Source organism: Artemia franciscana, chromosome 7 (genome assembly GCF_032884065.1).
Source record: "Artemia franciscana chromosome 7, ASM3288406v1, whole genome shotgun sequence".
Lineage (NCBI taxonomy): Eukaryota > Metazoa > Arthropoda > Branchiopoda > Anostraca > Artemiidae > Artemia > Artemia franciscana.
This window is the reverse complement of record NC_088869.1, coordinates 17,408,727-17,436,341: the sequence shown is the minus strand read 5'-3', so window position 1 is coordinate 17,436,341 and position 27,615 is coordinate 17,408,727. Positions and strand designations below refer to the sequence as shown.

The 27,615-nt window shown below is 34.2% G+C and overlaps 2 protein-coding genes across 2 annotated transcripts in view; one reads left to right on the top strand and one right to left on the bottom strand.

Annotated features, from left to right (window-relative positions):
- LOC136028917 (uncharacterized) overlaps positions 1 to 27,031 on the top strand; it is a 166,321-nt gene extending 139,290 nt beyond the window's left edge. Inside the window, exon 5 of the mRNA XM_065706888.1 lies at positions 26,661 to 27,031. The gene's annotated coding sequence lies outside the window, so the exon portion shown is untranslated. The remainder of the gene's footprint in view (positions 1 to 26,660) is intronic.
- LOC136028916 (RAS guanyl-releasing protein 2-A-like) overlaps positions 5,763 to 27,615 on the bottom strand; it is a 127,809-nt gene continuing 105,956 nt past the window's right edge. The window contains exons 10-13 of the mRNA XM_065706882.1: positions 26,938 to 27,252; positions 16,391 to 16,570; positions 13,472 to 13,595; positions 5,763 to 6,507 (exon numbers count right to left, since the gene is read on the bottom strand). Coding sequence (XP_065562954.1) covers positions 6,056 to 6,507; positions 13,472 to 13,595; positions 16,391 to 16,570; positions 26,938 to 27,252 — 1,071 coding nt within the window. The 3' untranslated portion in view covers positions 5,763 to 6,055. The remainder of the gene's footprint in view (positions 6,508 to 13,471; positions 13,596 to 16,390; positions 16,571 to 26,937; positions 27,253 to 27,615) is intronic.

The following is a 27,615-nucleotide window of genomic DNA, read 5'->3' as shown; positions in this document are numbered from 1 at the left end:
AATTTAGCTGTGCCAATATACCAGTACGTTCATTGTACTCATTAAAATGCGCCATAAGTGCTACTTTTTCTACCGTGGACATTGCACTAATGTTCTTTTTTTTATTAAGTGCTAATTAAAGAAATTTATCACTACAACGCAATGTAAGGAAAAACAGAAAAAACATTGCAACACTATCAGACGATTTTTTTATAATTTCAAAGTTCAATTTTCAGCACTCAACTCACAATATTTACTCTGATTAAACAGTCAATTTAATACAACACTATCAGACGATTTTTGTATAATTTCAAAGTTCAATTTTCAGCACCCAAGTCACAATATTTACTCTGATTAAACAGTCAATTTAATACAACTTAAAAACTTTGAGCCAAAAGGAAAACATAAGATCTACGAATCCATGAACTTATAAACTTTGTACACAAACACAAGTGAGAAAATATTTCTTATCATTCATCGTTTTTTATTACCCTATAATCACCGTAATTTACTGCAAAAGGAAAAGATAAAAGAGGATACAATTCCTTTTTTGTAATGTTAACATTCTCCCCATTGTCAACTGTTTACCCCCTTCTAAATTAATATGCTGTCTTATTTTAGTTCAAGTTTATCCTTTGATATCTGTTGTTTTTTCTTCGGTTTTGATCGACTTACTACATACCTTTAACGTAATTGACAAGCTTTTAATACGTTTACTATATTTTAGCAGTTTTTTTTTATCACACTGATCATTTCACTTTTTCTAATCTCCTTTTATTGTTGTTAAGATATACATTTTTTCATTCTTGTCTTTTTGCAGCATTTTCAAGCAGTTCGTGGTAACGAACTGTAAATAAGGAGCGACCCGGCTCAACAGTAAGTGAAACTCTAAAAACGCGAATGTTGATACCAATAGATAAATCAAAAGAATAGGATTTTTGTGCTGACTTCAAATATATTACTTTCATCAAGTTTAGTCTTACCAACGACCCTGAGAAAATTTTGAAAAAAGGGGGGGACATCCCCTAAAAGTCATAGAATCTTAATGAAAACACAATCAGGACTTTTGTTCTTTCCCCTTTGGAGGAAACTCCTGATTGGACTGTGGCTGGTTTTTAAATCAATTTGTTAATGAAGTATTGTTTCATTAAAGAAGTTCATTGGAAACAAACCCACCTTATCCATTTTCAAACATTGAGTAAAGAGCAGAAAAACTCCGTTTAGTTTATTTGATTTTCAACAAACTATTGATTCCATTTTTTCATTATTATTATTATTATAAGATTTGAAGTTTTTCACCACAGTATAAATATACTAACAGATTTTTCATTATACAATAAACGGGTTTTTAGTTTCCGACCGCTTTGAGTGTCCTTTCTGAAGAAACTTTTCGTTACTGAGTATAAAGAGTATTTTCACTAAAGAAAATGTTCCTGCCATCTATAAATTCTCACTTTAGGACCTAAAGCTTTTATAGCGTCTATATTAGTCTATCATGCTCTATAGACGCAAATATTATCATATGAATTCCATAAGATTAACGCCTTGTTTAATAAATTTGCTGATACTTTGAAGAACCAAACATGTATCGCAAATATAAAAATATTCTGTTGTCTTGCAATCCAGGTCAATATCACTTGGTGAAGGTTTTAAATCGATCTACTATGAACGAAATGATGTGATTGCAATCTACATTTCCCGAATAAACTTCTTTTGAATCTCCCATTAAAAATTTTTATCCGGCGCATGCGCACAATTTGAGGTTTCTTTCTATACTTTTTAAGTTTTAAGCTTTTTTTCTCTGTTTGAAAATGATTAGTTTAAGAATATACTCAACTGATCAAATTGATAGAATATACTCAATTTATATACATTTTTGGCTTATAAAGTTTGTTACCTAGATTCCTTCGCTTTTTATTGCAAAATAAATATGGTAATATACTTAGTATCTGCTTGCTATGTTTTCACCAGTTCTTACTGACACGTGACTTACCGCCAAAACGCTTAAGATTTTCTTAGCTAAATACATGGTCTTCCGCAGCTCATATTGGGTGTTGATAGGTCTTTGACTGTTAACTATAATTTCGTGCCAAAATATGCGTTTTAATCCCATTATTTTACGTCTGGGGTGAGTCAATCCTATTTTTCCTTTTTTTTCTGTAGATGCTAGTAAACACAATTTTTTTAAATCTAATTGGCAGTACAATATTCTGTGTGAAGTCTGAAGCCAATAAATGGCAGAAAAGTGTTTGAATCACTAGATTGTTTAAAAGTGTTTAATATTTTACAGAGCTAGGTTCTATTGGAATAAGATAGCAAGACTAAAAACACAACTGTAACAAACAATAGCGGTGTATATTTTAGTTACTTCAGATATATCTTCAGATTGAGCACAAATAAAAAGATTTACAGTATGCATGAACCTTGTCAGTTGTAAGGGCATTATCTAAAGGATTCTTTTAAGTATAGTACACCTGAATCAGAAAAGCAAAGTCTTAGGGAAAAGGATGTGAGGCAATCTTTATGCGAGGGACATGGAAGATAGTCAAATAAGTGTTTAGGTATACACATCCGCTGAACTACAAAAAATATCCTTTTTTAGACACATGACTTATAGACAAAGCCTTTTCTTGGTTCATACTTATAGCAGCTATGCCGGAGTTCTAAAATGCTTAAAGTAATACTGGAGGCACCACAGGTGTACTGATCTCTGTTTTGTTGATCTCTTGCATCCATAATTCAATCTTGTTATTCTTGGATATTTTACTTCTGTATCAACTCGTCGCTCTCGAGATCTTACTTGTAAGCTACATTCTTTTTGAAGACTGGATTCTTTTTGAAGACTGGAAAGAAAAAAGCCCTATCTTTGAAGCATAACTCGTGAATGAAGCCTTGCAATGGAGCATACTTGTAGCAAGACTGCCAGATTTATATAATGTTTAGATTATTACAGGAGTTGTATGGCTTCTTCGCAGGAGTGATGCAACAATCCGCATCTTACAAATGATCTTTTGATAGAGCTAAATTGATACAGAAGATAAAAAATACACATATATCATGCTGGAATTTTAGATACACGAGTTCAGTGATATTATTGAGCAATTTTGATTACATTACTGAGGTTCTTCGACAGAAAATGAACGAAAATTAAATTAAGAGGCTCTAGCTCTGCATGATAACATTACTTGCGTTGCTGTAGTTTTGGCACTAAGATTCATGTACCAAATAATCTCGAAACTGAATGTTCTTCTGCAGATCCAGTAAAGTGAACAGATTGATCAAATGAGTGGAACCAAAATAAATTAGGGCAAAATTGATATATTTGACGCTTTTCTTAAAGATAAAGCTTCGAAAGCAAGGTGGCACCTCAGATTGGAGAATAAACAATAGCAGCATCAAAATTTTGTTTGTTATTTCAAGGCAGGTTCTAAGTTTACCATCGACGATAACATCTGCCTCCTCAGTATTCAAAAAAAAATTAATTTAGAAGCCGACCTACTGCAAAAACTTGGAATAGTTTTTATTAAGAAACTTCGTGGTATCCTCAGAAATTTCAAAAGAAGAGAATTGATACCTTTAACTCAGCGACAAGAGAGTGTCCTCAATGGAAAGTGCAATTTCATTTATATTTACTCCAAATTTAATACAAATTAACTGTATGCTTGGAAATTTTTCATTATCCATTCTCTCTCAAAAGAGCTTATACTCCCAACAAAAGGGCTCATATTCTCTGCATATGGAGCCTTTTCTTCTGCATGTTGGATTATATTCCTTATACTGAGTATAAAGAATATGATCCATCATTAGTTACATAGGTTATTTACCCCGCTTTTTCAGAATATAATGCAATTTCATAAAACGCACAAAGGAAACATTTAATTTTAATACAAAGTTAATTTTTGATCCTCCCTGCTGTTAATTCACCCTCACCTGGAACAAAAAGTTTAATTTTAATCTCATATCATAAGCTTTATATCGCAGTGAGAATATAGTCAAAATGTTCGTAAATGTCTTGTAATTGTGTTTCAAATGGTCAATTTTGATTTTGTGTAACAGGGCTAGTTGTTTATTTATGTTCTGTCAGCAATTCAGTTTTTAAATGTTTTTTATGATAAGCCCGAAAATAATTGTGTTACTTTGCTTTTTATATCATCCTTCAAAAACATTGCAAGAAAATTTTGTAATTCCGGAGGGAGGGGCTGAATTATCTGAAGAATGAGTGCAATGGCAACTGATTAACACACCTTAAAGGTGTTAACTGGTAGTCGCATCTTCATCGAAATGAAAACGATACGATTTAAAAAGAAAAAATTGAGGACAAAGAAAAGAAAATATGCGGAAGCCTAGACCTCAAGGTAAACATTTCCGTTGTCTTTCCTTTTCCTGGGGAAGAGGGGATTGTTTTCAAGTTGGAAACAGTTGTAGAAAATAAATGACTTTATGGGAAACTAGTACCTGCATCGGTGTTGTCATTCTGAGCTACTTTTCACTTTCTTATCAAAACAGTAACTAGTATTTATTTGAAATTCGTAATATAAAGCATTAAATACGTTTGAGGTACTTTATATCTTTGACAATTAAAATAGCTAGATTACAAGGTAAAACAAGCTGATTTCCTCAATCGATTTAAAAAAAACACAGTAACATCTTATAAACAATCAACATTTGATAAAATTTAAATGCTAATTATCGTAAGCCTAATTCTGAGTTATCGTTATTTGGTTTTATTTCAAGAAAAAAAAAACAGAAAAAGGGTGTGAGAGAGAGAGAGAGAGGGAGACAGAGAGAGAGAGAGAGAGAGAGAGAGAGAGAGAGAGAGAGAGAGAGAGAGAGAGAGAGAGAGAGAGAGAGAGAGATAGAAAGAGAGAGTCTGAAACTAGATCGTATAAATCCAAAGTCAACCTCACTTGGGATGGATCCTTCTGTTCAATTATTGACAAATCACCAGAACTGGGGGATACAAATCTTTCTATATATTCTATCTTAATTCATTCATCAGTTTGGATATACACAAAGACTATGCTCCAAAAGATAATTAACACAACTAACCGTTGACTAGTAGCTAGTATCTCTGCATTAAAGAACCAGACAAAAAGTTTCTTGTGCCATGGTAAAAATTTAGAATAATTACAAGAGTAAAATTGCAAATCCTGCTTTGAGTCTATTAGGTGGCAGTGACTAAAATTTTCATTGTTATTTTGCATTTCTGCACATAAAAGGGGGCAACCTCAGAAATATATTTAAAATCCAACATGTATAAAATGTTTTCTTATGGAATATTGAGAATTCAGATGAGCTCCGACGAAGGAAAGCCAATTTAGTGAAGTGAAAAGGACGAAGTGACCCCGCGGGGGGAATTTTAACTTAAAAACTTACTTAAAGCAGAACTGTTTAACACGGTATTTTTTTCAGATAAAAAAATCCTTTCAAATAATACGAAAGACCAGTAATGTTCCTTTTTTTTATAACAGTAGCTCTTATATATTTTCAATACGCTTTTGGAATCTGCAAAAATAATTTCAAAGTCAAATCCGAAAAAAAGAAACCACGTTATCGTCTGGCAACTAAAGTGAAACAAAGATGCAGTTAGAACCTAGTTTTAAATACTTGGTACTTAAATTTCCATTAAAACAAGCTTTTCGCTAACAAATTCAGCTTCAAAGGATTCAAAACAGCTGTTACTTTAAACTTTCTTGGGACGAGTTAAAATACAACAAGAATTTTCACTATATATTTATATATATATATATATATATATATATATATATATATATATATATATATATATATATATATACACGGTTTAAAAATACTTTTTTGAAATACTGCAATGGAATCGGCATGTTTGATCCCTTCCTATAATATAATGCGCCCATTGTCGGTGAGCAGCACGAACAACCAGATAGAGATAAATATTTTAATAATTGCTAATCCTAACTAAAGTACTAGTTTTCTTGAGCGTAAAACAGTACCTATTAACAATAAAATCTCGGGTGAAGTCACAACTCAAATGATCACACAATAAATAAATTATATCGACCTCAAAAATTATGATATGTCATATTGAGATCACTGATTATAATTTTGATGTATGTCCATCACATGTACAAATGTTTGCAACTGATCGATTTTCGAACAATCTGGTGTATCCCTTTTTATGAGTAATAGGCTCGTTATCCGTGTCAGAGCTGCTTGCGTTTCCAAGGATTGGAAAGCTTTGAGACTGGCAAGAAGATGCCAGCGAGGATTTTCGCTTTCCTGGCATGGGGCTGCCTGGCAAAAGATTAATTTTCTTTGGAGACAAGTTCATATACTGGCAGAGAGGCCGTTGATATTTTGAACATAAGCGGCTTGCAGGGGTTGTGGCATCAAAAGCAGAGATGCTGTGTATTCGGTCCATTCGTGGTCTGCTTTTACATGGTTCATAGCAGTACACTTCGCAGGTGCAATTTTTGGAGGTTGAAGAGACATCTATAGATTTTTTCTTTCTTCTATAGCGTAGCTTCATCGAAGACCCAGAATCAGAATCTGAAATTAAATAATCTTGAAAGTCTATTGAGTTGGACATACTATTTAAGAAACGTTATTTATAGAGTAGTTCCAATACGAAAACAAAACAAAGAACAGTTAGGCCAAAAGTAAAAATCACATGCTTTATACCTTGAATATTTTCACAATAAGTAATTAAGATATACACAATAACAGCATGAGTGCCATTTAAATATGCTTTGTCTCTTTTTAGTATTTTGTTTTTACTACATCCAAGTTACGTATGGAATACCTGTGTTTATTCCTTTTTACTTTGTATTTCCTTCTACGCCTTACTTCAATCTATTGCTAGAAAGTGACAAAGGCCTTTCTTTTACGGTTCTATAAAAAAGTTCAGACCTGCACCGGGATATGAAAAAATGGAAAACAGTGTGTACTTTTTTTGGGACAAAAGATGGTTATAGTAATTAATCACATTTATTGTCTGTCAAAATGTACAAATGACGGAGTAGGAAAATTACACAATGAACATAAAATCAACACTTAGCTAGCCTATAGAGATACTAGATACTAGCCTATAGCCTATAGAGCAGCTTTTGAGGTGACACTGTTCTTCTTCAGATAAAATATAAGGGATTAGTGACTGCATATCTGGTCAACAAGGTGGTGCTGCTAGTCTAAAGCTACTGCCAAAGTAGGCATTTTGCAAATTTGTAAAAACACTTTCTAATGTCACTTTGAGCAATGTCACTTTGAACACTTTCAGCAATGTCACTTTGAATAAAAAGCTCCCAAAAAGGTGAAAGAGCAAGCAAATGTGGGACTATAAAGGCACTGTTAACAGATCGTAAAAAAGGGTGACTAAACTTAGATTTCATAGCAATTAAAAGGCCATAAACTTTCCCACTCTTACTGGCCGAGTGGGTTGTTGCGCTGGATTCGGGATCCCTTGTCTGAGAGGACGCGGGTTCGAATCCCAGTGTACCCAATTCTTCAGTTTGGGACGGGGGTCAGTGGCGTGACTCTGTAAGCTTAGCCAGAGTCGACCCAGCTCTAAATGGGTACCTAGAGAAATCTGGGGAAGGTAAACAGGAAGGGTGTGCGAAAGCACAGGATGGCTGGCCCCCAGCCCCCCATTGCACTTCCTGGCTGAAGGGCCAAGAAACGGAGATCAGCACCGCCGGTACGGACTGTAAAGTCTAATGCCGTATCCTTTACCTTTTTTTTTACCTGCTCTTATTCGCCAAAAAATCGTTCAACGGAATTCTTGTAGCAGGCAAATTTTTCCCAGTTGTTAGTCCAAGGTAAACTAGGTGATCTCGTTCATAAAAGAAATGCGTACCAAGGGACAAAGAGACTGGCTCTTGGATACTGGGGTTAAAAACCAATTCAGTCCTATTCATGTTGAACTTTAGTTCCATTTGATCATGCGCCTCTGACTGTATATAGAAATTCTCTTCTATTCCTGTCTACGTTCGACTAACGTTCAGAATATCATCATTGTAATTTGCTATTGACACCTCAACTTCTAAGCAAATAAGTCATAACAGCTTTAAGCTGAGGTTAAAATAGGTGTTCTTGCTCATAAGCGAAATGCATACCAAGGGACAAAGAGACTGGCTCATATTTGTCATCGTCGTAAATTGCTATCAAGAAATCAACCTCTAATCAAATAAGTCATGACAGATTTATGCTGAGGTTAAGATAGGTCTTCTCTTCATAAGCGAAATGCGTACCAAGGGACAAAGAGACTGGCTCATATTTGTCATCGTCGTAAATTGCTATCAAGAAATCAACCTCTAATCAAATAAGTCATAACAGATTTATGCTGAAATTAAGATAGGTCTTCTCTTCATAAGCGAAATACGTACCAAGGGACAAAGAGACTGGCTCATATTTGTCATCGTCGTAAATTGCTATCAAGAAATCAACCTCTAATCAAATAAGTCATGACATATTTATGCTGAGGTTAAGATAGATCTTCTCTTCATAAGCGAAATGCGTACCAAGGGACAAAGAGACTGGCTCATATTTGTCATCGTCGTAAATTGCTATCAAGAAATCAACCTCTAATCAAATAAGTCATGACAGATTTATGCTGAGATTAAGATAGGTCTTCTCTTCATAAGCGAAATGCGTACCAAGGGACAAAGAGACTTGCTCTTGGATGCTGTGGTTAAAAACCAAGAATTCAGTTCTATTCATGTTGAACTTTAGTTCCATTTGGTCATGCGCCTCCGACCTGTATATAGAAATTCTCTTCTATTCCTGTCTACGTTCGACTAACGTTCAGAATATCATCATTTTAATTTGCTATTGATATATCAACTTCTAAGTGCATAAGTCATAACAGCACATAAGTCATAACATAAGTCATAACAGTACACAAGTCTGCGTTCAACTAACGTTCAGAATATCATCAGCGTAATTAGCTATCGTGAAATCAACCTATAAAAGCATAAGTCATAACAGCTTTATGCTGAGGTTAAACTAGGTGTTCTCGTTCATAAACGAAATGCCTACCAAAGGACAAAGAGATTGGCTCTTGGATACTGCGGGTAAAAACCACGAACTCAGTTCTATTTATGTTGAACTTTAATTTCGTTTGGTCCTAAGCTTCTTACTGTATATACAAATTCTCTTTCATTCCTGTCTGCGTTCGACTAACCTTCAGAATATCATCCTCTTCATTTGATATCGAGACATCAACCTCTAAAAACGTAATTCATAGCAGCTTTACGCTGAGGTTAAACTAGGTCTTCTCATTCATAAAAGAAATGCGTACCAAGGGACAAAAAGACTGGCTCTTGGATACTGCGGTTAAAAACCAAGAATTCAGTTCTATTCATGTTGAAATTTAGTTCCATTTGGTCGTACGCCTCTGAGTGTATACTGAAATTCTCTTTTTTTTCTGTCTGCGTTTGGCTAACTTTCAGAATATCATCATCGTAATTCGCTATCGTGACATCAACCCTTAAGAACATAAGGCATAACAGCCTTATACTGAGGTTAAACTGGGTGTTCTCGTTCATAAACGAAATGCGTAACAAGGGACAAAGAGACTGGCTCTAGGATACTGCGGTTAAAAACCAAGAATTCAGTTCTACTCAAGTTGAACTTTAGATCGATTCGGTCAAACGCTTCTGACTATATTAAATAAGAAAACACAAGTTTTTTTTAAATGAAAGTAAGGAGCGACATTAAAACTTAAAACGAACAGAAATTACTCCGTATATGAAAGGGGCTTTTCCTCCTCAACGCCTCGCTCTTTACGATAAAGTATGACTCTTTCTCTTAAGTCTACTTCTTAAAACAGTAAAAAACTTTAGCGTAAAGAGTGGGGCGTAGAAGAGGAAAAGGCCCTTTCATATACGGAGTAATTTCTGTTCGTTATAAGTTTTAATGACGCTCCTTACTTTCATTTAAAAGAACTTGTTTTTTTTTTAATTTAATTTCTGGACGTTTTTTAATTAAAGCATGTTTTGATCTTGGCTTTCCGCACAAAAAATAATTAAAACAAAATTTGTATATTATTTTTTTTTGGCTAAATGGCTTTCTCATAGTTTTAATCAGAAGATTTTGAGAAAAAAAGAGAGAGGGAGGAAGCCTAGTTGCCCTCCAATTTTCTGATTACTTAAAAAAGCAACTAGAACTTTAAATTTTTTTACGAACATTTTCATTAGTAAAAAATATATATAATTTACGAATTAACTTACATAACGAACTTCTATATTCGTATGTTTTTATTGCGTATATGAGGGACTTCACCCTTCGTCGATACCTCGCTCTTTACACTAAAGCTTAAATTATGTCCCAATTCCTTGAGAATGACCCTTGAATCACAAAGGCTGTAGAATAAATAGTTGAAATTACTAAAAATATTTTAGCCCAAAGGGCGAGGTATTACGAGGAGGGAAATCTCTCATATGCACAATAATTTTATGCTCGTTTTAAGTTTTAATGCTGCGCCTCACTTTCAGTAGAAAAAAACTTTTCATATTTATTTTTTCATTGTTTTATTAAACAAAGCTAACAAATCTTGCCCTATGAGAAGTTTTTTCATGGAAATATCCTCTCAATACCCCCCCACCCACCTCATCTCTCTCTCCCAAACCAAAAAATCCCCCTGAAAACGTCCGTACACTTCCATTTCAATAACCATTACTATATGCAAACACAGGTCAATGTTTGTAACTTGCAACCCCTCCCAAGGGGACTGCGGGGGAGTATATCGTCCCCAAAGACATAATTATTAGATTTTTTACTATGGTGAATAAAATGGCTATCTCAGAATGTTCTATTCCTGTCTACGCTTGACTAACGTTCAGAATATGATCATCATAGTTTACTATCGAGATATCAAACACAGAAAAACATAAGCCATAACAGCTTTATGCTAAGGTTAAACTAGGTGTTCTCGTTTATAAGCAAAAGGCGTACCAAGGGGCAAAGAGACTGGCTCTTGGATACTGCTATTAAATACCCCAGAATTCTGTTCTATTCATCTTGAACTTTAGTTCCATTTGGTGTTACACCTCTGACTCTATACTGAAATTCTCTTCTATTCCTGTCTGCGTTCGACTAACGCTCAGAATATCATCAGCGTAATTTGCTATCGTGATATCAACCTCTAAGAACATAAGTCATAACAGCTTTATGCTGAGGTTAAACTAGGTGTTCTCGTTCATAAGCGAAATGTGCACCAAAGGACAAAGAGACTGGCTCTTGAATACTGCGGTTAAAAACCAAGAATTTAGTTCTACTCACTTCAGTTCGATTTGATCTCTGACTGTATGCAGAAATTCTCTTGTATTTCTGACTGCGTTTGATTAACGTTCAGATTATTATCAGCGTAATTTGTTATCGAGACATCAACCCCTAAACACTTAGGTTATAACAGCTTTATGCTGTGGTTCAGCAATGTTATTATAATAAGGATGGAGAAGCCATAGTTCTCTGTCTAAAACCTTTCTTAATCAGGATTAACAGAGTAAGTTAAATAACACCAAGCGATACAATAACCTTAACCCTAGCATTCATTTTCCTATACATATCATGAAAAGGCCTTTACATTTGATGAATTTACTCCACATTTGTAAACAGTCGGTAGAATATGGGCCTAGTTGGCAGCATTTTACTTTTTAAGTACAGGACTAATTATATAAGAACTAATTAGATCTGGCGCCAATTCAGAGCAAAAATTCATTTGATAATGCTGTCGATTTCTAAAAAAGTTTCTAAAAAGTTCTAAAAACTTCTAAACTAAAAAAAAGAGCCAATTTGGGTCATTACGTGCCAAATAGGTCATTGCGACCGTAGAATTTACTTGATGTTGTTGTGATCTTGTTTGATCTACTCGATCTTTCGCGAAGCGGCTCTTTGTATAAAGACAGAAATCATTTACTGCAACAGTACCAGGCACACCACACTCTTTTTAAATACTAAACCAAAATTTTTACTTGGTACACGAATTGGTGAGCTCCAGATTGTTGATCCAACCTGGCTTTTCTGCTGCGACCCACACTCCATAGACCGGTACACTTGCCTTTTCAGCAATGCCTTTGGTATGCACAATTTCAGCATAATAAGTTCAAGTAAAATCTGACTTTCAGAAACCCTACTTCTAGACTTCTGAGACAAGAGCTGGAACGGTGCTTCCATTTACCAAGGATAACATCACATATGTTTTAAAAATTAGCTAGATCAATTTTACCCCTGTCACTAATTCATGCCATTTACTGTTGTAACCTTATGTGAGGGGATCAGTTGGAGATAAAATGAAGGGATAAGTGAATCTGATTGGCAAGTGATATGAAGTCTAGAATGTCGTAATGAGAGGGGTTTCCGAGTTCGGTAGTAACTCAGACATGGGTCATAGTTTGTTACTAAATAAGCAGCTAACTTTCAATTTTATAGTCAAAACCACTCCATTTGACCTCTAGTGACAATTACGACGTTTCTTTGTTTTAATAACTTTTTTTTCAAGATAGCATCCCTTCAATTGATTTTTTCGTACAATGAGTGTGGCACGAAACCTTTGTCTTTGTAATTTCTTGGGAAGAAATTACCAAAGAAGACCTCATGTTGGGCTGCTTTTTCAACAGCAGACACTAGGCTAGTGACCAAATATGGACCGAGGGTACTGATGGCTGTTACTCTTCGCACAATACAGATTAATGTTGGAAGGATATCCATTAGAAAATATTAGCATCTATTTTTTTTTTATCTAAATCACTTCGGTTTTCATTGGATAAACATTTTACAGATGTGACGACCAAAAGAGGTTATCATTTGTTCGTCCATGGGACGTTTTTTTTTTTTTTTTTTACAGAACATTCCATATTGCCGAAGCTTAGTCTTCATGCCATCTATAAGTGGCTTCACTCTAGCCGTTTTATCGCAGTACAAGAGCTTATTTTATTTGCTAGAGGTAGTTGCTAGATCATCTGACCGGGGTCAGTACATTCTTTCTCTGGGAAGGTGATGATATCCTGATAAAATGTCAAGTTCGACAGAGCTCAATGTGAAGTTGATATCACCATTTTCAGAGGCATATCTTCTTGTTTTCCATGATCATAGCCCAATTAGCTTTGTCCTAAAACTCACAAAAAGAAGCCCTGAATACAGTTATGTTTGACTGACCTTGCCTCACAGTCTTGGTAGTGATTAAATAAAAAAAAATAATAAGTTTTTTTTAACTGAAAGTAAGGAGCGACATATAAAACTTAAAACGAACAGAAATTACTCCGTATATGAAAGGGGCTGTTCCCTCCTCAACACCCCGCCTTTTTACGCTAAAGTTTGACTCTTTCTCTCAACTCTACTTTTTAAAACATTAAAAAACTTTAGCGTAAAGAGCGGGGTGTTGAGGAGGTCAACACCCCCCTATGTTTGACTGACATGCTATGCATGTCAAGGACATACATAGCTCCCATTTTTGAAGCCTATATTTATTTAGTAACGGACATCAGAAAGATTTTTTGATAAAGCAATATGCAAATACCTGAATGCGTACTACTGTGATCTTTTCTTGGTTTGCAACCGTTGTTCAGCATATCTTTGCATGGTCCATGAGCGGTTATGCCACAACTTCGACACCGGAATCCTTGCTTTATGGGACCCCAAAGCTGAAGAGAAAAATAAAATTAATCCACTTTTTAAATTCAGTTTTTTTTATTAAGAGATATTAATGTAAAAATAAATCAACTTAAAAATTGGAAAACAAAATAAAACAAAATAGACATTAAATGTAAGAAAACAATACAAGAAACACTGAAACTCCTTGAATCCCTTCAAAATTTAAAAGAAATGAAGAAAAACAGGGATTTCAGAGTAGAAACAGACGAGCCACACCAAAGATAAGAGCAGAAATAACTTCCATCTGTCACCTAATCTACAACGATAATCCATTTAAGTTTGATAAGTTTGATCCTTAGCAAAAACTATTTGATACCTTTTTAATTTTCAGCATTCCATTATTCACGATTTTCGTCCAAGTTCACAATTTCAAGAGGGTCTAATAAGTAAATGAAACATAGGTTAGACAATAAAGAAAACTAAAATAAAAGTTTTGGAACATTGGCAACATGGCGTTTCAATATGGCTATCTAAAAATTTGATCGGACCATTTTAAGAAAAAAAGGGACATGGGAGGGGCCGAGTTCCCCTCCGATTTTTCGGTCACTTAAAAGGACACTAGATATTTTAATTTCCATTTGAACGATGCCCCTTATGATATTCTATGACCTCTGGGTCGATACGATCACCCCTGAAAAACAAAACAAAACAACAACAACAACAAAAAAAAAAAAAAAAAAAAAAAAAAAAAAAAAACAATAAACACGCATCCATGATCTTTCTTATGGCAAAAATACAAAATTCCTCATTTTTTCAGACAGGAGATTGAAATCACTACAGTAGAGTTCTCTGATCAGCGCAAAAACTCGATTCTTTTGATATATATACTGGTATCAAAACTTCGTTTTTTAGAGTTTCGGTGACTATTGAGCCTTGTCGCTCCTTTCTTGCAGTACCTTACCACGAACTGTTTGATAATAAGTTCAATGAAAATAACTAAATAAAAAAACTATGCTCGAACATATTTATAAAACACGTATAGTATCTAAAAAACAAATTTTATGTTATGAAGCACCCTCAGTATTAAATTTGTTAATCCATAACACATCTTTTTCTACCAGGTATAAAACACATGAATCTGGAAATATAATTTACTCCCGTCTCTCCAAGGGAGTAAAAAGTTCTGAATAAAATTCCTCTTTAGACACTACAAATAAGCAACCGTATTATTTAAAGGATGAATTGCATTTGAGATAGGAAAGAATGAAACACAGGAACGTAACTAGGGAAGAGGGGTGTAAAAGGGTGGCATAAAAATCTTGCAGTTAAAGAGTCATGCATTGATAATACTTGATAATACTTTGTCCCTTAAGATTCGCTTTTGTGAATTGTTATAAGGGTTAATAATACTTTTAGGGCGGTGCCCCCTTACACAGTCTAGTTAAATTAATGCAAATATGTATTCTCAAACGAACAGATGCAGATTATATGAAGGGTCAGACACGTATTAAGGTAATTTTTTTCTCGATTTCTGGGTAATTCTTATTCGAACTATCAATTTTTTACTATGTGCTCTTCTACCCTCGATAGATTCCTTTTTATGTGCCTGTGAGGGGTGGTTGAACACAGGGACAAAGATGTTGTGTAGACGTCTCCCTCTTGCCCTTCAGCTTCGTTGATGTTAAAGCGCCAGAGATGCAATGACGTTAAAGCGCCTCCAATATTCGTCTCTTGATTTCATAGATTTCAATCTTTCACATAATCTATACGCTATTTTTACTTTTTGGGCTTTAGCTCCATTGTTTGTTATTATTGCTTCAATTTTTTTTTAAGTTAATGCTTATTACACAATCTTAATGGAATATAGAAATCAGATCTGCCAGTTATGCATAGTTAGAGCTATGTGTAACTTTGATGCACATCTAATCTAATTACTGTGCAATTTATATTGACAACGAAGTTTAATTCGAAAGCATTCTTTCAGGTTATCTTGCAGCCCTAACCAATAGTACAAAAAACTAGAAAATATCAGTTTTACATCAACTATTTTAACTACCACAGCGGTTACACAAAAAATAAGACTATTATCGGTAGTTCCTTGAATTGTTTATGAATTGTGCAGTTCTATGCTCAGCCTAGACTAAGCAACTGAGGACAAGCTTTCTTATTAAGCTCATTTTAGCAAGATATGATTAACGAAATATAATACTTCAATATAAAAGTATATATTGATATGCAAATAAATTACTGAAAATGTTGTCAGGGATGATGAGAGTCAAAATTTTAAATGGTATTAAAGAGTAAATAATAACTCTATAATAATTTTTGTTTTTCTTTTTTTATTGATTTTAATTCACAAATAAATATACTTCCCCCATTACTTCGTTTATATTTCATACATGTTATTTTTTATTGCTCACAATAAATGTAACATGTAACATACACGTAATAAAAATGTACGAATACAAGTGTTCATTATGTAAGTTAATTTGTAAGTTCCGTATATTTATTACTAATAAATAAATGACTTTATTTTCTACTCGCTTTCCTAATCTGGAATTGCATACAGGTTATGAAATGATTTCTTCTAATAATCTAGCAAGAAGAAGAAGATAAAAAAGTAAGTGGAAGCGGAGGTTCCATTCCCGACTAACACCAACATAAATATTTTGTCCTGTGATGGCGCAGTGGATCTGACCTTAGCTTGGTAATACGGGACCCAGCGATCGAATCATGCTGCAGGAATGAACTGCAGGGCTGACGCAAGAACCTTAGTAGTCAAGAAGCGTCGTTAATCTGATACAATACAATACAGATAAAAAAGTGACTATTAAGAAAAACATACCAGGCCTGAACAGTGAGCGCACAAGGTAGGTTTAATACAAATCGTTTCATAAAAGGAATGAACACTGAGATCCACCAACGATTCAGCTGAGTGACTTTCAGTATCATCAAAAGGATCTCCGCTTGAATCTCTCCGAAATGTGGAAGCTAATAGAGAAGTGGACGGAATGTTGAGTGCTATCTGGAAAATTAAAAGACAACACAGTTTTTAGATGTATCTTCACAGTAACATATTGATAAATTTTGTATGAGGAAATTGGCCAAATAGGAGTTTCTTACGTTCTTTACGCATCTTCAAACATCAGTGTAACATGAACAATAAGACTTATCTCTTATTGAACATTAAATAAAAAAAACAAGTTTTTTTAACTGAAGGTAAGGAGCGACATTAAAACTTAAAACGAACAGAAATTACTTCGTATATGAAAGAGGCTGCTTCCTCATCAACGCCACGCTCTTTACGCTAAAGTTTGACTCTGTCTCTCAATTCTTCTTTTTAAAACAGTAAAAAAACTTTAGCGTAAAGAGCGGGGCGTTGATGAGGAAGCAGCCTCTTTCATATACGAAGTAATTTCTGTTCGTTTTAAGTTTTAATGTCGCTCCATACCTTCAGTTAAAAAAACTTGTTTTTTTTTTTTATTTAATTTCTGAACGTTTTTGAATCAATGCATGTTTTGATTTTGACTCTCCGCAAAGGAATAATTAAAACGAAATTTGCATTTTTTTTTTTGGCTAAATGGCTTTCTCATAATTTTGATCGAATGATTTTGAGAAAAAAGGAGCGGGGGAGGAAGCCTAGTTGCTTTCCGATTTTTTGGTTAATTAAAAAGGCAACTAGAACTTTTAATTTTTAACGAATATTTTTATTAGTAAAAGATTTACGAAACTTATAAATTAGCTTACGTAAATAACTTTTGTATTCTCATATTTTTATTACATATATGAGGGGGTTCGCCCCCTTGTCAGATCCTCGCTCTTTACACTAAAGCTTAAATTTTGTCCCAATTCATTAAGAATGACCAAAGCCGTAGAATAAATAGTTGAAATTACTTGAATGACCACAAAAGCCGTAGAATAAATAGTTGAAATTACTAAATATACTTTAGCGTAAAGGGCGAGGTATTAGGAGGAGGTGAGCCCCTCAAATGGGTAATAATTTCTGTTTGTTTTAAGTTTTAATACTGTTCCTTACTTCCAGCTGAAAGAACTTTTTCATATTTATTTTTCCATTGTTTTTTTTTTAAATAATGCTAGTAAATCCTGCGCTCCCTTCATGGAGATTTTCTTCCCCCATGACAAATTATCGATGGAAAGTTCCCCCAGCATATCTCCCTCTTCTCAACCCCTCCCCCAACCAAAAAAGTCCTCCTGAAAACGCCTGTACACTTCCCAATAACCATTACTATATGTAAGCATTGGTCAAAGTTTGTAACTTGTTGCCCCTCCCATGGGGACTGTGGGGGAGTAAGTTGGCCCTCAAAGACATAGTTATAAGGTTTTTCGACTACGCTGAATCAAATGGCTATCTCAGAATTTTGATCCGTTGACTTTGGTAAAATAATTAGCGTGAGAGGGGGCTTAGGTGCCCTCCAATTTTTTGGTCTCTTAAAAAGGGCACTAGAAATTTTCATTTCCGTTAGAATGAGCCCTCTTGCAACATTCTAGGACAACTGGGTCGATACGATCACCCCTGGGGAAAAAAACAAAAAAAACAAAAAAATCAAAAAAAAAAACAAATAAACACGCATCCGTGATCTGCCTTCTGGCAAAAAATACAAAATTCCACATTTTTGCAGATATGAGCTTGAAACTTCTACAGTAGGGTTCTCTGATACGCTGAATCTGTTGGTGTGATTTTCGTTAAGATTCTATGACTTCTAGGGGGCGTTTCCTCCTATTTTCTAAAATAACGCAAATTTTCTCAGGCTCATAACTTTTGATGGGTAAGACTAAACTTGATGAAACTTATATATTTAAAATCAGCATTAAAATGCGATTCTTTTGATGTAGATATTGGTATCAAAATTCCATTTTTTAGAGTTTTGGTTACTATTGAGCCGGGTCGCTCCTTACTACAGTTCGTTACTACGAACTGTTTGATAAATGGGAGACAGTAACAACGGCAATCAAAGGGGTAAAATTAACTTTGACTGGGCTGCCCACTTAATTGGACAATCTGTCTTGGCTGTTTTCTACAATTGGCCATGACTTTGACTTTTTTCACAACTATTCCCTTTTTTTAAATTCAATGGTATATGGTACCTAATATGGTATCTAAAACATGACTTTGCCTTCGAAAATTGATAGTTTTTACATTCATTCAAATAACATTCAAAAGGTATATATAATTGTAAAGTGTATTCATTCGAAGTTAAAAACCGTAAAATTATTATTATTATCTTATAATTAATCTTATAATTAACAATAACTTTTTCTTATTATTAATTACCTCAAAGTACATGCCATCAGTTAATAGGCACCCTGAAAATAATAAAAACTTGGCATTTCGCTAAGAAAAACAGAAAGGTCTTGTGTTAGATAGAATACCAATAAAACGAGGCTTGCGAAATAACAGATATATTACCCTACGTTTGATATCCAATTCCAAAATCTGCTGCTTAAATATTTTCTAATCTTACTCCAATAAACTTAAACCTAAAAACGTAAGCTGAAAACTTAGTTTCGAACTGTTCAGGTAAGTGTAAAAGACCTGTTTCGATTTTATTACCATTCGAAGTCTTTTTTAACTTTAAACTATTTTAATAAGAAGTGTTTTTAGTGGCAAAGGTAATCAAATTGTATGTAATAATGAACAGTGAGCTCATATGCATATCTCATTCGGTACTTCCGCATTAGCCAATACACATTAGACAAGTGAAGTTGGGTTAATCCTAATGAAATATACCAAAATATGATGAAAATATAATACTTTAGTTTATATAATAATGTAATTTGGGCTATATATTTGCATATTAGGGGTGGGTGGGGGGTCTTAAAGTAGCCTAACTATACCCCCACACACATGCCTAATGTGTAAATACGTAGCCCAAATTAAACAAGTCCGATGGATTCTATCACCCGTCATTTGTCTTTGTAGCTATGAAACTGGTTTTCTCATATCTTATATTCAGTAAACTCCTCAGGTATGTACTGGCTAATAAGGAAGTACACTTCATTTACTGTAAACTCTAGGAAATGCAAAATTAAAACGTGTTTATGTAAAAAGAAATCCAACTTTTATACGAAAAGAAATATGAAAAGTTTATCAAGTTAACGGTTGTCTATTATAATTTACTGCTCACGACAGTTTGCACACTGTTGGAAAAAAGAGCAACTTCAATGTGTCATATTTAGTATATTTGATGGCAAAAACTAATATATCTTCCAAAGGCCTTTTAAAACAAAAGACGCTTGATAAGTAGAACCTCACTTGCGTGTAGTAAGAGACATGGAAGAAAAAAAAACAGTGTTAACAGAGAAGGAAAAGGAGAAGGGTATTCCGTATTCAGAAAATTCGTCAAAACATCAGAAGTTTGAGCTTCTATCTAAGACACAATAAATTTTATTTTGCCTCTTGGGCATGACTAAATATGCGAGTTTATTTAGTTGGTAATTTTTCTCCCACTTGGACTGTATTGAATCAATCACTGTGAAAAATTGGGAGTGCCCTAAAAAATGGAAATTTGAGTTCTAATAGGGGTGTCACAAAACCAAGGCAGCATTTTGGCTTTGAGAAGGTATGGAGGTTGCCAAGGACATAATTTACAGACCTTTCAACTAGACTGAACAAAATGGCTATCTCCAAATTTTGATTAGATATGTTTAAGGAATTGATGGGCGTGATAGGGGGGGGGGGGGCTTGTTTTCCTACAATCACTTTTTACTAATAAAAAGGGTACTAGCCCTTTAAGGGAAGGGTTATCCACCCTCCGATCACTCTGAATCTTAAAAATGGCACTAGAACTTCTTATTACCATTCCAAGGAGCCCCTTCCGAAGTTCACTCGATAACCCTTTCTATATATACGTTATATGACCCCGGGCCATAGATTATAACCTTGCCCTGAGGGTTGTATGGGTGGGGGGATGTCATCATCAAATACATTATTTATGGACCTTCAATTACGTTGAACAAAAAGGCTGTCTCTAAATTTTAATTGGATGTGTTTATGGCAACGGTAGGCGTGGGAGGGAGGTTAGTCACCCTGCAATCACTTTCTACTACTAAAAGGACACTGGTTCTTTTAATTTTCAATTGAATGAGCTGTTTTTGAAGTTTTTACGACAACAAATGGCCATCGCAAAATTTCAATCAGATGCAGTTCGGGAAAATACGAGGTGTGGAGGAGGGGGAGGGTTTATCCACCCTCTGATCACTCTGAATCCTAAAAAGATCGCTAGAGCTTCTGTTTCTCGATCCAGTGAGCCCATTCCGAAATTTATACGATCACCCTTTCTATATACACCTTGTACGCCTTATATGCAATGGTGGGCGTGTGTAGGGGGGTTAGTTGTCCTCCAATCACTTTTTACTATTAAAAGGGCACTGGCCCTTTCAATTCCCAATTGAATGAGCTCTTTTCGAAGTTTTTATGACAACAAATGGCAGTCTCAAAATTTCTATCAGAGGCATTTCGGGAAAATACGAGATGTAGGGGGGAGGGGTTATCCACCCTTCAATCACTCTGAATCTCAAAAAGGGTGTTAAAATTTCTGATTACCAATCTAATGAGCCCTCTCCGAGATTTATATGATCACCCTTTCTATGTAAACGTTATATGCCCCCATGGCATAACTTGCAACTCTTGCCCTGGGGACTGTGGCTGGTTGTCATCCTCAAAGACATAATTTCCGGACCTTTGAACTACGTTGAGCAAATTTTGATTGGATGTGTTTGGTAAAATGGTGGGCGTGGGATGGGGGTTGGCTGCCCTCCAACCACTTTCGACTATTAAAAAGGGCACTAGCCCCTTCAATACCCCATGAAATGAATTCTTTTCGAAGTTTGGACGATAACCACTCCTATACAAACTGCCCTGATCTAAAAACTAAAATAAAAATAAATAAATAATACATTATGCTCAAATTACTCTTTACATAGGTGTGTCTTTACTATTTTATTAGGTTAGTCTTTACTATTGCGCTGCCTATGCTACAATACAGTAAACCCAACTGAGCCTAAATATGTTCAGAAAGAAGTCCTTTCCTTTTTAAGTCCTTTTTCAACCACGGAAAATTTTCCAAATCTTTCATTTATCCTGCTTCTCATTTATATTTTAATTGATGAATGACCTTTTTTCAAAGTTTCTACGGCAACAAAAGGTCATCTCAAAATTTCCATCAAATGCATTTCTGGAAAATGTGAGGTGTGAGGGTTATCTACCCTCCAATCCCTGTGAATCTCAAAAAGGGTACTAAAACTTCTGATTAGTAATCCAATGAGCCCTCCCCGAAGTTTATACGATCACCCTTTCTATAGAAACTTTGTTTACCCCCCGGGGATAACTTACAACCATTACCCTAAGGGCTGTGGCTGGTTGTCATCCTCAAAGACCAAATTTCCAGACCTTTCAACTACTTTGAACAAATTTTGATTAGATATTTTCGGGGAAATAGTAAGCGAAGTAGGGGGATTAGTTGCCCTTCGCTCACTTTCAACTATTGAAAAGGGCAATAGACCCTTCAATTTCCAATTGAATGAGTCCTTTTCAAAGTTTCTACGACAACTTCTTCGATACAAAGTGCCCTGGTCTAAAAAAAATAAAAAATAATAATTATCAAACAGTTCGTGGTAACGAACTAAGGAGCGACCCGGCTCAATAGTAAACGAAACTCTAAAAAACGGATTTTTGATGCTAAAAGATACATCAAAAGAATCGAATTTTTATGCTGATTCTAGATATATAAGTTTCATCAAATTTAATCTTTGTCATCAAAAATTACGAGCCTAAGAAAATTTGCCTTATTTTGGAAAATAGGGGGAAATACCCCCTAACAGTCATAGAATCTTAACGAAAATCACACCATCGTGTTCAGCGTATAAGAGAACCTTACAGAAAAAATTTCAAGCTCCTATCTACAAAAATGTGGAATTTCGTATTTTTTGCCAGAAGACAAATCACGGGTGCGTGTTTATTTGTTTTTTTGTTTTTTTTTTTTTGTTTTTTTTCCCAGGGGTCATCGTATCGACCAAGTGTTCCTAGAATCTTGCAAGAGGGATCATTCTAACGGAAATGAAAAGTTCTAGTGCCCTTTTTAAGTGACCAAAAAAATTGGAGGGCACCTAGATCCCCTCCCACGCTCATTTTTTCCCAAAGTCAACGGATCCAAATTTTGAGATAGCCATTTTGTTCCCCATTGTGGAAAACCATATTAAATATGTCTTTGGAGTGACTCACTTCCCCACAATCCGTGGGGGAGGGGCTGCAAGTTACAAACTTTTTCCAGTGTTTCCATACAGTAATTGTTATTGGGAAGTGTACAGACGTTTTCAAGGGGATTTTTTTTGGTTTGGGGTGGGGTTGAGGGGAGGAGGCTATGTGGGAGGATCTTCTCTTGGAGGAACATGTCATGGGGGAAGAGAAATTCAATGAACAGGGCGCGGGATTTTCTACCATTACTATAAAAAAAACAATGAAAATATAAACACGAAAAAGTTTTTCAACTGAAAGTAAAGAGTAGCATTAAAACTTAAAACTAACAGAGATTATTACGCATATGAGGGGTTCTAAAAATACTTTAGCATAAAGAGCGAGGTATTTAGGAGGAGATAAATACCTTGCTCTTTATGCTAAGTGTTTTTAGTAATTTCAACTACTTATTCCACGGCCTTTCTGATTCAGGGGTCATTCTTAAAGAATTGGGACAAAACTTAAGATTTAGTGTAAAAGGCGAGGTATTAACGAGGGGACAAACCCCCTCATATACATAATAAAAAATATAAGAGCATAAAAGTTTGCTACGTAAGTTAATTCTTAAGTTACGTATATTTTTTACTAATAAAAACTTTCGTTAAAAATTAAAAGTTCTAGTTGCATTTTTAAGTAACCGAAAAATTGGAGGGCAACTAGGCCTCCTTCCCCACCCCTTATTTCTCAAAATCGTCTGATCAAAACTAAGAGAAAGCCGTTTAGCCAAAAAAAAAATTAATATGCAAATTTCATTTTACTAATTAATGTGCGGAGAGCCAAAATCAAAAATGCTTTAATTCAAAAACGTTCAAAAATTAAATTAAAAAACTAGTTTTTTAAACTGAAAGTAAGGAGCGATATTAAAACTTAAAACGGACAGAAATTACTCCGTATAGGAAATAGGTTGTCCCCTCCGCAATCCCTTGCTCTATACGCTGAAGTTTGATTCTTTGTCACAATTCTACTTTTTAAAACAATTAAAAACTTTAGCGTAAAGAGCGAGGGATTGCGGAGGGGACAACCTATTTCATATACGGAGTAATTTCTGTCCGTTTTAAGTTTTAATATCGCTCCTTACTTACAGTTTAAAAAACTAGTTTTTTTATTTAATAATATATTGTGTCCACGTCGCTCTTTGCTTAGGCAGAGCTGTTGCGCTGCCTATGATACAATTCAGTAGATACAACTGAGCCAAAAATATCTGAAGAATTAAGCCATTTACTTTTAAAAGTCCTTTAAAAGTCCAACTGAAAATTGTCCTAATCTTTCTTTTTATCTACTTCTCATTTCTATTTTCATTGATTCAGTTTTTTTCGTCAGATCTTGACACTTTCCTTTTGATATACAATAGTCTTAAAGCAAGACTGCTTTATTCACTTGATTTCATTCCAATGGAAATTCATTCCAATTATCTTAAGATATCATGAGTGGCAAATCTGAATTAAAAAGAAATATATTGTGATGAGTTATCATTTACACATAATTAACTCGTTGGCTATAATAATTCTGTCTTCTCACTTCTATTTTCATTGACTTTAAAAGAAAAAAATATTCATTCCAATTATTTTAAGATAACATGGGTGGCAAATCTGGATTAAAAAGAAATATATTGTGATGAGTTATCATTTATACATATTTAACTCGTTGGTTATAATAATTCTGTCTTCTCACTTCTATTTTCATTGACTTGAAAAGAAAAAATATTCATTCCAGTTATTTTAATATATCATGAGTGGCAAATCTGAATTAAAAGGAAATATATTGGGATGAGTTATCATTTATACATATTTAAATCGTTGACTTTAATGATTCTGTCTGAGATCTCGTTGGTAATCATAGGTTTGACTCTTTCAAATAGCATATTTTTAATATTGTTCTTTGTCTTGTATCTTAGAAGCTTCATGAAGTTAATCGACCTTGTTGGCTAACTTAAAAATACACATGACTCAGAAATAATCTTAAACTACTTACAAATTATCTTATGACACTAATTTTAACAGTTCTGAAACCTTGTTGGCTAACTTGAAAATACACATAAATTCTGAGATAATCTTAAACTACTTATAAAATATATAGTCTATAGATTCAGTGCCATAAAAGGCAATATTACAATAATAATTGCCCTTAGTCCAAGATTAGCCTTTTTACCGTTAATGGTAATAGTTTTAACAGTTCTGAAACCTTGTAGGCTAACTTGAAAATACACATGAATTCTGAGGTAATCTTAAAGTACTTATAAAACATATAGTCTATAGATTCAGTGCCATAAAAGACAATATTAGAATACTAATTTTCCTTAGTCAATGGATAGCCCTTTCACCGTTTATGACACTCACTTTTAACAGTTCTGAAACCTTGTTGGCTAACTTGAAAATACACATAAATTATGAGATAATTTTAAACTACTTCTAAAATATATAGTCTATAGATTCAGTGCAATAAAAGGCAATATTAGAATACTAATTGCCCTTAGTCCAAGGTTAACCCTTTTACCGTTTATGGTAATAATTTTAACAGTTCTGAAACCTTGTAAGCTAACTTAAAAATACACATGAATATTGAGATAATCTTAAAGTACTTATAAAATATATAGTCTATAGATTCAGTGCCATAAAAGACAATATTAGAATACTAACTTTCCTCAGTCCATGGTTAGCCCTTTCACCGTTTATGACACTAATTTTAACAGTTCTGAAACCTTGTTGGCTTACTTGAAAATACACATGAATTCTGAAATAGTCTTAAACTACTTATAAAGTATATAGTCTACAGATTCAGTGCCATTAAAGGCAATATTAGAATACTAATTGCCATAAGTCCAAGGTTAGCCCTTTCACCGTTTATGAAACTAATTTTAACAGTTTTGAAACCTTATTGGCTAACTTGAAAATACACATAAATTATGAGATAATTTTAAACTACTTATAAAATATATAGTCTATCATAAGAGGTAAGCTTAGAATACTAATTGCCATAAGTCCAAGGTTAGCCCTTTCACCGTTTAAGAAACTAATTTTAAACTTCTGAAACCTTGTTGGCTAACTTGAAAATACACATAAATTATGAGATAATTTTAAACTACTTATAAAATATATAGTCTACATATTCAGTGCCATAAAAGGCAATATTAGAATACTAATTACCCTCAGTCCAAGGTTAGCCCTTTCACCGTTTATGGCACAAATTTTAACAGTTCTGAATCTTTTAACCATGTCTCAGTAATGAATTTGAGTCATTGTGCATTATTGAGAATCTTTGTTATTGTTAAACTGATAAATTCCTTAGTAGTTTACCGACATTTTACAATCGTGAAATAGCTGTTAATGAACTCTTGGTTTTAGTTAGAAAAATTTTAGAAAATTTAAAAATTGGTTAATCTAAAAAATTAGTTACAAAAAAAATATTTTAGTTAGAAAAAATTTTAGTTAGAAAAATTGCGTTTAACGCTTAGCGTTCAACACAATTTCTGGAACACAAAGGTCTCAAAAAAGGCAGATGCTAAAAAGGAAGTGACCAGTGGTAAAAACACCACGCCTGTATGATTCTCACAGGGTGCTTCTTCCAGTAAACTAAAACCTGTTTTGGTGACGACAACAAACTATAAAAACCTTTTAGATGGCTATAAATTAAATGCTATAAACGTCGTAATTCATCATTATTATTGGGAGTCGAGCTCTGGAACACACCCTTTGACTAGAAATTATGCTTAAATAGTAATATCATTCTAACTAGTAGCTCATACATTTCAAGGTAGATTACAAAAACTAACTTATTAAAAATTATTCAAAAATTCTCTTGAATTAAGAATTTTTTGAAACTGATTTCAACAAATTCAATATATATTCTTTTTTAAATTTTTCAGGAATTTCGTTTATTTTTACTTGGACCCCTTTGTTAAGAGATTACAACCCTACTCAAAGAGCTACGACTTGGTAGATACAGCAGGACAATGTCTCCAGACCCGTTTCTCGATAATCCCTTTTCCTGAAGATCCTTGGATGATTTCGCTTGTCTTTATCCCATGAAGATATAATGTTTCTGCTGACTTTTTTCATGTTTCATTGGTTCGTATGTATTGGTGTTTTGTTTTAGCGTAAAGTTAAAAAGTTGGAACTAAAATAGAACAAATGTAAACTTACAGTAGGATGGCTTATGCCTGAAGCTGAAGAAGAACTAGAACTTCTGCATCTTCGAGAGTTGATAAGGGGCTTAATACTTTTATACTCATCGGATCGCTGCTTCACAAATTGCCTGACTGGAGTACAGTTGAGATGAGATGGAGGGGAGAGATTCTTCGACATTTGGGGCCTAACAATACTTGGAATGTGGCATGGAGAACTCCATTCAGAAGAATGCACTCGAGTAGGAGAACAATGTGGGGAACAGCTTCTTGGTTCTCTTGATAAGGACAGCTCATATATCTCGTCTTCTGAATATGCTAGGTCAAGTGATACCTAATGGGAAACCAATAAATTACTTTTTGGTAATATAAGCCGCCTAATTTTATTGTTGGAAGTAAATCACAATATTGATGCAACACAAACAGAGGTGTATTGAGGCTATTGAGCTCCATAGCTCCTTCGAACAAAGCAGTAAGCTAAATGGCCTCCACATCCTTTGGCCATGGTTAATGGTTAAGATTCAAATTACTAGCTAAGATAAAAGGGAAAATTATTTAAAACATTTTTATTTCCATTTCGTTTCATTGACATTTATCGTGTTTCACGCTCGATTTTTGGTCTTATTAATCTATTTTTATTTTACATTAGATTTCAGCTCTGAAAATAAAACTAAGCAGAAAAGATATATCTTTTGCA